The sequence below is a fragment of the Drosophila persimilis genome, unplaced genomic scaffold, assembly GCF_003286085.1.
Source record: "Drosophila persimilis strain 14011-0111.01,24,50 unplaced genomic scaffold, DperRS2 tig00000663-arrow-arrow-pilon, whole genome shotgun sequence".
Taxonomy (NCBI): Eukaryota; Metazoa; Arthropoda; class Insecta; order Diptera; family Drosophilidae; genus Drosophila; species Drosophila persimilis.
This window is the reverse complement of record NW_020825331.1, coordinates 1980509-1994086: the sequence shown is the minus strand read 5'-3', so window position 1 is coordinate 1994086 and position 13578 is coordinate 1980509. Positions and strand designations below refer to the sequence as shown.

The following is a 13578-nucleotide window of genomic DNA, read 5'->3' as shown; positions in this document are numbered from 1 at the left end:
CTCATCATTATACATGTACTAGAAAATATGAGTGGTTTTTTTTTGTGTTTTTTTTTTGGTTTTATTTCACACTTGGTGTATATGTATATATAGTGTATATATATGGTATAGGTGTATATAACGCATGCGTTTGTATATCCATTACACGAGTTATATATCAGTATCTGGTTTCGATTCTATACATTGTTTCTTGATCTATAGTTTTTCAGCTCTTCTTAAACATAGTACATCTATGTGTCATATGTGGGGGGTGTTTTTTTGTTTGTTTGTGGGCAGAGGGTTCTGTTCTGTACGGCTTTGTTCTGGGGAAAGGGCACATAACATGGGGATCAAACGAAGAAACTCTAACAAAGACGAACCATACAAAAAGATACGTTTTATATATAAATATATACATATATGTATATATGGGTGTAAGGAATACATGTATATAAATCTGTATGTCTAGGGTATAGGCAAAAGGTATATAGGTTCAATGCATATATCGCATATAGAAGTGTATATATTTATATCGATTTTTTTTTATCGCCAATTTACGAGTATTGTTTTTTTGTTTTTTTTTCGATCGTGTCTCTCTAACAATCTAGGTCTCTAAGTGTCTGTCTGTGAATGGAGATAACTTGATTCCCGTACATCGTATATATATGTTTTTTCGTCCGGGGGCAATGAGTACATATGTGTGTATGAAGAAGACCAAGTTACCATTAATAAGTCATTTGCTTTTTGGGCCTTTTAAATTAATTTCTTTTTTTTTCTGTTTAGAACAACGATTTTCAACATTTTCAATATTAGTTTTTCTTTTCTTTTCGGTTTTTTATTTGCATTTATTTTTTTTTTTTTGTTAGTTTGCTGGATTTTGGATTTGGAAGAGTTCCAGCTCCACAACGTATCCCCCACCCCCCACTCGTACACCCCTGCAACAAAAGCCACAGCAGATTTCAGAGTTTGTTGTTGCCTCTTTTTACGTACTCTTTGGTTGCGATTGCTTTTCCTTTTTGTCATACACATTATTGTTGATGCCATTAATAGGGATAGAGATTCTTGCGCTTCAGCTCCATGTCGAGGTCGGCCAACTGCTGCAGGAAGCCATCATTGGGCCGAATGTCGCGACGCATTCGAACGGTGCGTATCGCATCCACCGCCGACATCTTGCGGCAGATCATCAGGTAGGCCAGCACACAGGTGGCCGAGCGGGACATCCCAACCAGGCAGTGTACCAGGATTTTGCCTATCAAAAAACACATTAATTAATCATTAATTAAATATATGTATATTTAGAAGTAGAGTGGGATGGCAAATGCACAACTATTTCAGTTCTCTTTACAGATCTATGCTTTCGTTTTCGCGGATCGAATCGGATCGGATCGGATCGGATCAGCTGTTCGCAGCTGTTTTTCTTTAATTCCAATATACCAGAGCAATTCAAATGCCTTTTGTAAATTAAAAGCAAGCTCTTTAAACATAATTTGTTCAAAGATCTATGGAGGATGTATTCTGCTACCTTTTCATATGGTTATCTCTATACTTTCTTAGACCCTAATCTTCTTTAAAGTGGCTTCTTCTAGCACCGACCAACCGAGATGCGCTGCTGTACATTGCATTCCCATCTCGACCATCATCCGTACTCACCTCCGCTGCTGATGGCGCTGTCTATGAATTTGGAAGCCACATAGAAGTAACGCGAGATGTCTGTCGTGGGGGCATCGATCATCGGGAATCCCATGTACCTAAAAACACAGTCCTTATGGTTCCGTCTGTGGTACACACAACACACACCACACACCACACATACACCCCCCACACAACACAAAACAGCAACAACAAAGATATGAGGCCAAAATCAAAATGAGATGGCAAATGGAGATACATGGATGGACGGAAGGGTTGATATTCGAGAGCGGAGAAGAAAGAAAAGAATACATTTTTGAGATGTGTGAAGAAAGTGAAGAAAGTCAAATCAAAAACGATTAAAACAAAACAAAAAAAAAAAAACCAAACAAAATATGAACAAATTTTGGATTGGAAAACGTGGTTCCATTGTTCATGTTGTTGCCTTTTGTTGGATAGGGTGGAAGAGGCATCAGAGCTCACCTAATGCTGGGCATATCCCGGTAGTAGCTGTGTCCTGTGTCCACCTGGCCATAGCGACAGCCCTCGGCGGCATTCAGGACATGCGTGATGCCCATCATTCTCAGATACGTCTTGTTCTTGGCCGCCGCCCTGTGCAAAGAATAAACAAAAGGCCTCTAGTTATTGGTGGAACATCACAGGAAGAATGCACTACAAGACTTACGCATCGCCAATGTAGATCCCCGGATAGACCTCATCGCAGTCGACATCGTGGATGGCGCACTCGGCCCGCCTCAGGCCGGGCAGTGCCCGTGTGGGTGCCATTGAGTAGTGCAGGACTCGCTGCAGCTGTCGGCCTGTGGTCTGTTCGGAGGTCTCCAAGCGGCTGGGCGACTGCAAAGATGCAAAGATGCAAAGACCCGCAATACAGAGCACATTAATATCAATCAGGAAACGATTTGGGCTCTTCATGCTTCAAGATACAATTAACAGGTTTCATTTAAGCTTCGTTTTAGTACAAATGGTAAGCATAGCACATAATCCTTTCGCTTATGGGAAATTTCATTTAAATGTCCCCTAGCGGAAGTAATTAACAATCAGAATTTCTTTATACACTTCAACCAACTCAGAAGCTGGACTCGCATAAATTGTGACCAAATAGAGATATGCGAAAGAAAGTGTGACCAAGGCCAGGAATGCAAAAGAAAGTGTGACCAAATCAAAGGAATGCAGAGGAAAGTGTGACCAAATCGTAGGAATGCCAGAAGAATGACCAGAAGAATGCATCACCAAATCCTCAAAAGTAGGAGAAAAAAAAAGCACCAAAAGTCACGAGAAGTTCTGAAAAAACTGTGACCAAATCTAGGAATGCAGAAGAAAGTGTGACCAAGGCCAGGAATGCAAAAGAAAGTGTGACCAAATCGTAGGAATGCAGAAGAATGCATCACCAAATCCTCAAAAGTAGGAGAAAAAAAGCACCAAAAGTCACGAGAAGTTCTGAAAAAACTGTGACCAAATCTAGGAATGCAGAAGAAAGTGTGACCAAGTCCAGGAATGCTGAGAAAGTGTGACCAAATCGTAGGAATGCAGAAGAATGCATCACCAAATCCTCGAAAGTAGGAGAAAAAATCACCAAAAATCACGAGAAGTTCTGAAAAAAGTGTGATCAAATCTAGGAATGCAGAAGAAAGTGTCACCAAGTCCAGGAATGCTGAGAAAGTGTGACCAAATCGTAGGAATGCAGAAGAATGCATCACCAAATCCTCGAAAGTAGGAGAAAAAAGCACCAAGAGTCACGAGAAGTTCTGAAAAAAGTGTGATCAAATCTAGGAATGCAGAAGAAAGTGTCACCAATCCATGAATGAAGAAAAAAGTGTGACCAAGGCCATGGAAATGACAAAACACACAAAAGTTTCACCAACGCAGTCTTCACTTAAAAATAGTCGTAACGTTTTTGTCGAGGCACAACCCCTCGAGGCACTCTCTTTTCTGTACGATTGAAGGCTTTAGTAGCAGGAGCGACCTCTTCTCTTCAGTGGGAAACAGTCCTTAAACAAACGGCCCTGCTCCGACCATGAAGAAAGCTCTGCCAAAAGTAAACAGAGCTTTTCGTCTTCAGACCTTCAGACCTTCAGACCTTCGGCCCTGCTCCAGACCTCAACTTCAGTGCTACTAGTCAGTGCTGCCATCCAGTGTAATTAGATTTTGTGGACATTGTGGCAGGATTATAAGTTTCGCCCCCAGCACACCAACAGCCGCCTGCCCATGACATCACAATCCCAGCGACAATTGCCAAAACGAAAAGCGGAAAAAATGAAATACCAGTAAAATGCTTGGGCAGCAGATTTATGGCAAAGGCGAAGGTCGCAATTTCGGGTTGACAAATCAGACGCGGGGGCCAGGGCAGAGGGCGAGGTCAGGGGCTTTTACTTGCTGTGTTGTTTGGCATTTCTCAGGGTCATGCCGTGAAAGTGAAAACTTGTACACCGTAATTCCCCCAGAATGCGAATGCCTATACAAATACGAGAGTATTTCTTTCAATCACTTTCCGATTTGATTTAATTTTCTCTCTCGTTTTGGCTGCTTGTTGTCGTTCCCGGCTATCGACTGTCTCCCAATTGTCATAATACAATCATATGGGCGCCCACGTTTCGTGAAAACTTTTGCTTTCTCTGGCGGCATGCGACCCTGAAAAAACAAAAACCCCCCCCAAAACAAGAAACGAAAATCGTATAAGAATTTAAGGCATCTGTCGCCAGCAAAAGTTCTTTAACATTTTGCCCATCTGATCTATTGTGACGGATCTATCTGTCGTCTGCTTCATACACATACACAGGGTATATGCTGTATATTTTTATTTTCTATATATTCATGTGGGTTAATTGTTCTAAATCCGTTGTCAACCGAAAAAAAATGAAGAGAAAATGCGTGTGTTGAGAATTATTTATAGCCTTCAGTTTCAGCCCCGATCGGAGTGTTAGACCAGCGCATATATAGGCTATAGAACTATCGTAAGTGTTAGTACAGCTCTGAAGATTTTAGCTCTTTTTTATGTTAGGATTAAAATGCAGCACAGACAACATATATCAAGGCACAAGGCACAATACAATCGATCGATATCGATACCCTTCATGCACAACAAACCTGATAATAGTGCGGACTATATCTATCGCCGATACTGCTGCTGTATCTGTCCGTGGAAAGCTGAAAACAAATCGATATTCAAACGACAAGAAATTTAATATTATGAAAATAAGAAAAACTTAAAAATAAAAATACAACTAAATCGAATTTTGAATGGCTGTCCTATCATGAAAACCATGCTCTACAGGCCAAATTTATATTTAAGAATCAATTGATCAAGTGATAAGTTCCGTTCAAGGCCAAGGCAACTATTTTGATCGCAAGTAATCTAATATCGAAAATATCTGCTGAGAATCACATACGGATCTATGTATAGATCGACAAGCCATAGACTATCGTTCAGGTAGAAACGGAAATAGAGAATATAGAGAATAGAATAGTAAAAGCTTTTGCTGGGGCGGCAGGTGAGACATCGCCCCCAAGTTCTGTGTCTCTTGGCGGCAAGGCGACGACGCCTTGACCTTGTCCCCCATTGGTTTGCTTTGCTCTTTTGATGTCTATCTGTATGGTGGCAGTACGAGTGCGAGTATGTACCCCCAGCAGATAGATTACTCTCCCAAAAATCACACACACATCTCTCTGTCAGTGGCTTTCTCTGGATCTATAAATACCGCAGAGAATAAATTACTCTGTGAACAGAAAAGCACACACAAATGAGAAAATTATTCAAGAAAATGTATTGGAAATACTTGAAGCCCACAAAATATTTGTTGTTTATTTTTTTTTTGTATGACTCATCAAGCCCCCTCCCCCCTCCCCAACGGGAAACCACAACCCGCATGACAAGACAATTAGCTGGACACGACAGATATCCCCATACAAAAAGCTCTAATCTGAACAAAACGAGGGACAAAAAAACATGATTGAATATTTGGTCATCATCGGAGAGCATCGCAATGGCCAGCATATATATAATATATACATACATGCATCAAATGTATACCATAGAACGATATCTCTATAGCCCCATTCCCCATGGATGACTCGAGTGTATGACTGACAGAGTGACTGACTGACTGACTGACTGACTGATTCGTATGCTAGAGCAAAATGCCAATGTAAACGGTTCTCGTGTATCTTATTATAGAAGCCACAGCAAAAACAAAACATTCAGCGCCGACTCTCACCTGAAAGGTATGCCATACACACGCAAAAAAAAATAAAATACACTAATGCTCTCTCAATGAGAAATAATTGCACATAGCCTAAGTCTTTTACTGGGTATATTTTGTGAGGAGAATGCTTTCCTCAGAAATTCAATGGTTATCTCAGTATTGTTTCCATATACAACAGAATACTACCAGATCAGATGGGATTGGATTATTTTAGCCAGAAAGTACACTTGTAATGGCAGGGGCTACTCGACCCCCAGGTCAAGCGCTTATTCTCTCTCTTCCCACACACTTTTCCTCGTGCAGTGTGCATGCTCTGGCGGAGGAGAGCGAGATAAAACGGCTGGTGTTGGTGTGAGAATGGAGAAAAAACCATGGATGTAAACTACAAAATGTAAAGAAAAATGGAAAAAGATAAAATCGAATATAGAAAAATCTTCTAAACGGTTTGACCGATGTTTATGCAATTTTGTTTAGGCAAATAATTAGTTCGTCCCCAAACGACAAATAAAATATATTGTATAAATTACATAAATCATACAAATCACAAGAAAATAAAGAATGATCCAACAAAAAGAAATCAGATACGGACACAGAAAACCGTGAAGATTTCTAGAAAAGAAAGATCTGCGACAAGAAGTCCTACATTAATAGCCACTCAAAAATTTGTATATCTTATATATCGAAATTGTAGCCCCAAGTTGTAGAGGTTCCAAAGGGTGGGTCCAAGGTGCCCGTCCAAGGCTTAACCCATATCTAAACGATTTGCCATACGATTTGTTATACGACCCCACACACCCTCCATTTAGTAATGCGATTGCGGTTGTCTAGTCTTCCGTTCCGTTTGCCATCCTCTACCGTGACACAGTTCTTCTGCTGTTGGTTTTGTCATTTCATTTTATTTGTTTTTTGCATTTAGTTTGTGGCACTTCCTGCCACTTCCTGACAGCGAGAAGCAGCAAAAGCGAAAGCGAAAGCGAAACAGCCAGCCCCTCCCAGAGGTCAAGCATTGGGCCCAGCCACAATCAGTGAGCGGATGGTCGAATGGTTGGATGGTGTAACCTGCAACACGTAACCTGCGCTGTGCTGCAACATGTGGAGCGGATGTGGGTCATGCGATTGTGGATTGTGCGGCTGATTGGGTCGGTGTCTGTGTGTCTGTGTGTGTGTGTGTGTGTGTGTGCTCAGTAGGTGGTCGAGGACATCAGATATAATCAAAATCTGATTATGACATCATCAAGATGACTGCATTATGGATATTCTCTTTGGCGAACAAATTGCCATGCCCTCTGGTTGAACTGGTTCTCTGTGTGGCCTGTCTTTAAGGATAAATCTGCCAGGGGACACACTATATTTCAACTGTTTAAAGAAAGCAGACCATGATTTTCGGATCATTTTTCTGTCTGCCGCCCAAACATTTCATTACACCAGATGGTCGTATTTTCTTTTATAATATTTAAGGCAATCCAAATCTATATTCGTTCGAAAAAAATTGTTGAGAATTAAGCTTAAAAATTTCCAGAAGTTCTAAGGAGTTTCGTGTGGAGTAATCAAAGGTTATCTTTCAAAAACTACTGACAAAAAAGTTATAATAAACATTTAAATCGTATATTCGTTGGAGCATCTGTGAAATTTGTATCGCAATTTACTTGCCTTTGGCATTGAAGAAACAAACAACAAAAATTCAACCAAAAATAGAAAAATATACAAAAAAAAAAAAACAGAAAAAAAATTGTTCAAGTGTGAAAGTTCTCAGCGTCCAAGTGTTGGAAAATCAAAAACAAAAATAAAAACAAAATAGCAAGAGCAACAATTAATGTATGAACCAAATGAAAATTAACAAATTTACGAGCACATTTTTGGCATTGATAAATCTGACAAATCCATATATATCTGTCTGTCTCTGCAGAACATATCTATAAGATATAAGCAAAGTTTTTTTTTTTTTGTGTTTTTTTTTTTTTTTGGGTCACTCGACAAATGCAAATTGCATTGACATGCAAGCGGAGGCATGGGCTCCTGCAGATTTTTATTGATTAAACAGTCAACGAGCACAATCCTTTGCCTACGAAAAAAGTATATCAAATTCCGAGACAATTATTAAAAAGAAAAAAAACAAAAACAACCGAGAGAGAGAGCGAGAGACATTCCTGAGGCGATTTCCCAATGTGGGGGAAAAAAAAAAAACAACTTTGGCAACGGCAAGCGGAATGAAAAATTCGGATTGCCTCGTCTTTTAATTCATTTGCAAAAATTGCAAAAATGGCAACAACAAAGTTTTCAATTTAATGCGCATTCATTCCTGTGCTTCTTAATTGGCCTTTTAAGGTGTGCAAAATGCAATGACTGATGTTACTTCGTACTCGGGATGAATGCTCATCAGAACCCTCATCATCATCAGTCGAACGGCCGAACGAACGACAATTTATGCAAATGAAATGCAAATCAGGCGATGGGGACTGAAGGTTATGAATAGGGCGCACATCCACATCCAGCACTGCTTTAAGGTAATCGAGCTCCCACAACTGGTAATGTGAGAAGATACTCATTAAAAATGGCTCATTAAAGCACACACACACACACAAATCAGAAAAGGCAATATTACAAGTATTTGTGTAAGGATAGTCTTTACACTTTTCTATGAAGAGAAATTTATAGATATATATTGTAAGCCACTGCCACATACATATGTTGATCTCTACACTTTCTTCCCTGGATCCATGGTTACCCCTTGAGCCAGGGCTCTTCCCTTCATCGTCTAACGCTCAGAAAGATCTTACTAGATTTGACCTTGAAACTGAATACTCACTCGTACTTTCCCACTGTGTTAATACACTTTTGGGTCGAGTTTTTCCGCTCGAACCAAATGGGGAAACGCTTTCAAGTGGCCGCCAGCCAGCCAGCCAGCCAGCCAGCCAGCCATCGGCTGCGTCTGTCTTCAAGCCAGAGCCACCGTTTAGAATCGCGCTCATTGCCTTTCGCTTTTTTGCTCAATCAGGCGCAACAGCTGCTACAGCGACACGCCCACAGCTATAGCCACAGATACAATATCTATGTATCTACGAGCACAGTGTAGAGTGTAGTACGTATATTGTTGAGGAAACTGAAAATGTGTACAATGCTCTATCGATTGTTCAATTAGCGCTCTCGATGGGCTTGACACTGAGCCAAAACAGTGAAACAGCAGCAGCAAAATAAAAAAAAACACAGTTGATGACATTGACATTTTAGCTAAGCTTTTTGGTTCATACAATATATGTATATATATATATGGTGTACTTTACAATCGACATTACACGGAAGCACCCCCGACCGGCAATTAATTTGAGGCAAGGCAAGGCGGGGCGGGGCGGAGGAAGGAGAGCATCAAATTAATACGCTTCAGTGAATGGCTATGCCTTTGTGTTTGGGCTTAGGTCTGGGTTTAATTAATTTTGTATTATTCTTTTATTTTTGCATAAGACTTTGAGATTTTGAATAGGAGATGTGGCACCTCCCCCCCCCCCCCCCATCAAAATATTAAGTTAATTGGCCCACGCGGCGTATGAGTAATCAGCTTTTGGGGACAGCGTCCGCCCATACGAAAGTCAATCGAATCCCGTGCAGCGTCCCCCACCACCCCCACAAATTTGGCGCCTAATTCAAATATTTACTTTGATATCCATGATATGTTTTGTATGAATGAAGAAGGGATGCAATTTTTCTGTTAAAGGAGGATTTTTGTGACCCACAAAGTATCGGAAGCCATTGAAATATATTCCCCATAAAAGGTCTTATCAAATGGATTCACTTGAACTAATTTCCATACCAAAAAGCAGAACCATTTCCCACAAAACGCCACAAACTGACCACAAAACGGAAATCCTATTAGGCAGAATTTTATACAGAAATTTGTGTATGAATTTATACTACTTTTATATGAAAAACCACCTACCATACATAACAAAAATGCAATCGACGGAATACTATAAGGAATAACATTAGTAGGATCGTAATCCATTAGATCTTTGAATGATAAAAAAAATTTTATGTGGAAAGTATGTAAGATCAGGCTTGCCCACTTATTTAAGGAAAAACCTCATTCGATCCATCCATTTCTTCTCATCTTCTTATGGTCTTTGATCTTTGGATTATAGCTAATTAGACGCCCTAAAAACAAGGCCTTAAATAAGACATTTAATTATTTTAGTAACCAATTGAAGAACATTTTATACACTCTTTGTGCAACCTGCAGCTTGGATGCCCGTCCCTTTTGGCCGGAAATTGGGGCGACGCCCAAATGCAAAGTAAATGCCAAGAAGATAATCTCCGGATAAATTCGAAAAGACACACAGGTATGTAGTTATTTAACGACCCACATGTTGGTGGGTTAGTGGGTTGATGGTTTGATGGGCTGGTGCTTTTTGGAGGCCGGGCCTCTGCCTGCCACGCCTTGAAAAGGCACTTGAACTTTGCATTTGCATTCGGAGGCCTTCAATGGGATGGGGGGAGGTGGGCATGAGAAAGGTTGATGGTGGATGGGGGATGGTTTGGCATGCCAAGGCCTCTCTCTCTCTCTCTCTCTCTCTCTCTATCTCTCGCTGTCCCCACAGAAAATAGTACAAATTGTATTTTCCCCATTGTTTTTTTTTTCGGTGGTTTATAGGTGAAGTGGGGGGTTGGCAGGCAAATTGGGTCAGCAGAGCAAACTACACACAACCACAGAGCGACACACAGAGACAGAGACAAAGAGAGAATGAGAGAGAGAGAGAGGGACAAAAGGAAGGTAAGTCAAGGTCATTCCGTTGGTCCATATCATCGTTCCATCACTTCAACATCATCAACAGCATCGTCCTTGTCATCAGCTGTTTTTGACAGATGCCCGGAAAATGAAGCCCGTGCCGTCGAAAAGTCTGCCTGTCCTTCCGCTCCTTCACTCCCCCACTCCCCCACTCCTCCACTCACTCATCCTTTGACAGTGCTCCGCCGCTCAGTCTGGTCTTCGCTGAGAACTCTACCATACCCACTCACTCGGGGGACACTTTAGCCTTCGTTCTGACTCTCATCTACTGCCTCCCTTACAAGGTTTATTAATACAAGGTGAGGCTGTATGAAATGCGGTGTCCTTGATTTAAGGACATTTTTGGAAGGTCATTCAGAGGAGATATATGTATTTTCTTGCAAGGCGAAAGAAGATCGAAATTTTGGGCTAAAACTCAAAAGTTCATGGGGCAAGTTCTTTCAGAGAGCGTATATTCGTGCCCTTTTCTATATATTTATGACTTGTTTCTTTGCTTTTTTTTTTGGTATATGTGATTTGGGTCCATTGGAATCCTAGGTACTACCTAACTCTATTATATCTCTCCCCTAGAATGTAAATAGAAATATCATGTGTGCACGAACATGTATATTGTTTTCTTTGGAATTTGGCAAAAGCCCCACCTTAAATGAAATGCCCCTTGATCCTACTCGCTTGTTAGGGAAACGCTTCTCGTTTTGGCTACTCTTCCCGCTCCCCCGCTCTCCCACTCGTCTGTGGCTATTCTTCCTGCTCTGCCACTCTCGTATGTGCACTCTCCCACACACCCCTGTGTTCCCGCTCTGTCCCTCTCCCGCAGTTATGCTACCATTGCAGCGTTTGCTCTCCTGCTCTCCTGCTCTCCCACTGATTTGTTACACTTCTTAGAGCATTCTTGCCCTTAGGACTTCTGGGTTCCTAGGTGCCCAGCCCATTCATTTGTTAGTCTTTCCATTCCCATTCCCATTCCCCCATTCCGTTATGATTGCTCTTTCTCCCACTTTTTTTTTAGCTTTTTTTTGTTGTTGCTTAGTTACTCCTTTGCATGGGAATGGGAGCCGAGCCGCCTTCTTGCCACTCTTTCCGCTATGCTCTATCCCTTTCCTCTTCTCTCTTTCCACTTTCCACTTACCGCATATCTCCATGACATCTTTGTTGAGTGTGTGGTGGGTGGGTGTGTGTGTGTGTGTGTGGGTGGTGTGTCCTGCTATCCAGCTACTGCTCCTCTAGTGTGCGCCCAGCCCTCCTCTTGCCTCTTGCCTCGTGCCTTGTGCCTCTCTTCCTGTTCCTTGTTCCTGTCACCGTTCCACTCGCTTCGTCTCGGGGGCAGGGGCGGGCGTCGGATTGGTGTGTGTGTCGTGTGTGCGGCGGGGATTTGGCGTCTCGCGCGTTGCCTTTTGGTTGGAAAGTTAATTCGTTTAAATAATAGGATCAAAGAGCAAACAAACAACAACAACAGTAGTCAAATGACGTCGCCGAAGGGGATTTCGAGAAAGGGTGGAGAAGGACAAAGGAGGAGGAGAAGAAGACGAAGAAGAGGCTCGCCAACAACAACATCACTCTCTCACAATCACACGCAAAAAAAAACATGTATATTGTGCATCTATATATTAGAGAAGCACAGCAACAAAATCTTACTTTTTTTTTTTGCAAAATAAATAAATTTGTTGAATTTTGTAAAAAAAATTTTAATTAAATTATTTAAATATTTAATTTATATTTAATTGCGATTTGATTTTGGACTTTTTGATTTTTCAGTTTTGACTGCTGCTTTTTTTTTTTGCTGGCGTTCTGGCGACGGAAACTTTTTTGCGACTGATTCGCGATGCCGCTTTGGGGTTGTTTTGTAGGCGTCCGAAAGCTCTTTTCGCCTGCCATAGGGGACTGTGACGTAGGCGGCAAAAGCTCACGCTCGCGCTCTGACTTTGGCCGGAAAGGTACATTCCCCATAGAGGTAGGGCCGAGAGTCACGGTCTGCAGCATCCGCTCAGAGGTACCCTATCGCCTTACCTTTCGCTATTGAAATCGGTTTCTGCCTCTCTTGGAGGCGCGCACGTGGCGAGCGCTGGTTTCTCTGTGGGGGGAATGTGGGTGTTGCCGCACACACACACACACTGGCACTCAGTGCCACCCACTTACGCATGTGTAAATATTTGTATATTTACATTCGTATTTGCTACTCATTCATTTACATATTCAGTCGTTTAAGCCAAAATAGAGAGAGCTAAAGCTTTTGCGGAAAAGTTCTGGGGAGCCCAGCAAGCGATTATCGGCGAATCACACGTACCCTTCTTTTCTGAATAGTAAAAAAAAAAAGATGTAAGTACTAACTTTCGATAGGCCCCATGGAGGCAGAGGTGTGTCTACCAATAATTTCCCAACAAATTTCCCTCTTTGAAAACTAATTCCTGTACTAGATACCCAATACGCATAGAGACAGAAGCATCGCTCAGAGTCTTTGTGGGTCGAAAAAAACGTTCCAGAAGTTTACTGAGGGTCTTAAGGCTATACTATTAAAGTTTTATTACTAAAACCTTCACTATGTAAAATAAAGAGCATAAAAATTGTGTATCAATCTAAAAGAAAGAACCTAAGCAGATTGGGGGAAATTCTTGATCAAAGTATTAACAAAATAACCATAATATCATGCACTCCCTAAAAATATTGTGCTGTGGTATGGCCTATTGATTTAGGACCAACCTATGGATAAAGGTTTTCAGAAAAATGTAATCCTACATGGATCCACGACTAACAAAATTACATAAAAGTCCCATGATCAGTGGAGAAAAAGATCCTAATTGGTTATCAGAAGCTATAGCTATTGTCATAGAAAACAGACCTACCCCATCAAGGACCTTGAACATCATATGATTCATAGACTCTTAGAAAAAAATGCTCTTTCTTTGTCCATGAATTCTATTTGCTCTCACACCCACACAATTTATGACTGTGGGATGCGAAAATAGAATACTAGGT

At 41.3% G+C, this 13578-nt stretch overlaps 1 protein-coding gene across 3 annotated transcripts; it reads right to left on the bottom strand.

Moving 5' to 3' along the window:
• Positions 1–878: 878 nt before the first annotated feature.
• On the bottom strand, positions 879–12273 carry LOC6604605 (dual specificity protein phosphatase 3). Of its 3 annotated transcripts, XM_026991376.1 has the most exons (7): positions 12241–12273; positions 11735–11996; positions 4714–4773; positions 2294–2463; positions 2092–2220; positions 1630–1727; positions 880–1228 (listed from the first exon to the last, which is right to left on the bottom strand). In XM_026991376.1, exons 2-7 carry the CDS (start codon positions 11750–11752, stop codon positions 1023–1025), a joined length of 681 nt encoding a protein of 226 aa, XP_026847177.1. In that variant the 5' UTR covers positions 11753–11996; positions 12241–12273; the 3' UTR covers positions 880–1022. The 3 variants fall into 3 exon arrangements, with proteins under 3 accessions (XP_026847175.1, XP_026847177.1, XP_026847176.1); XM_026991374.1 differs by lacking the exon at positions 4714–4773 and having other exon boundaries at positions 879–1228; positions 1630–1754; XM_026991375.1 differs by lacking the exon at positions 4714–4773 and having other exon boundaries at positions 881–1228.
• Positions 12274–13578: the final 1305 nt, after the last annotated feature.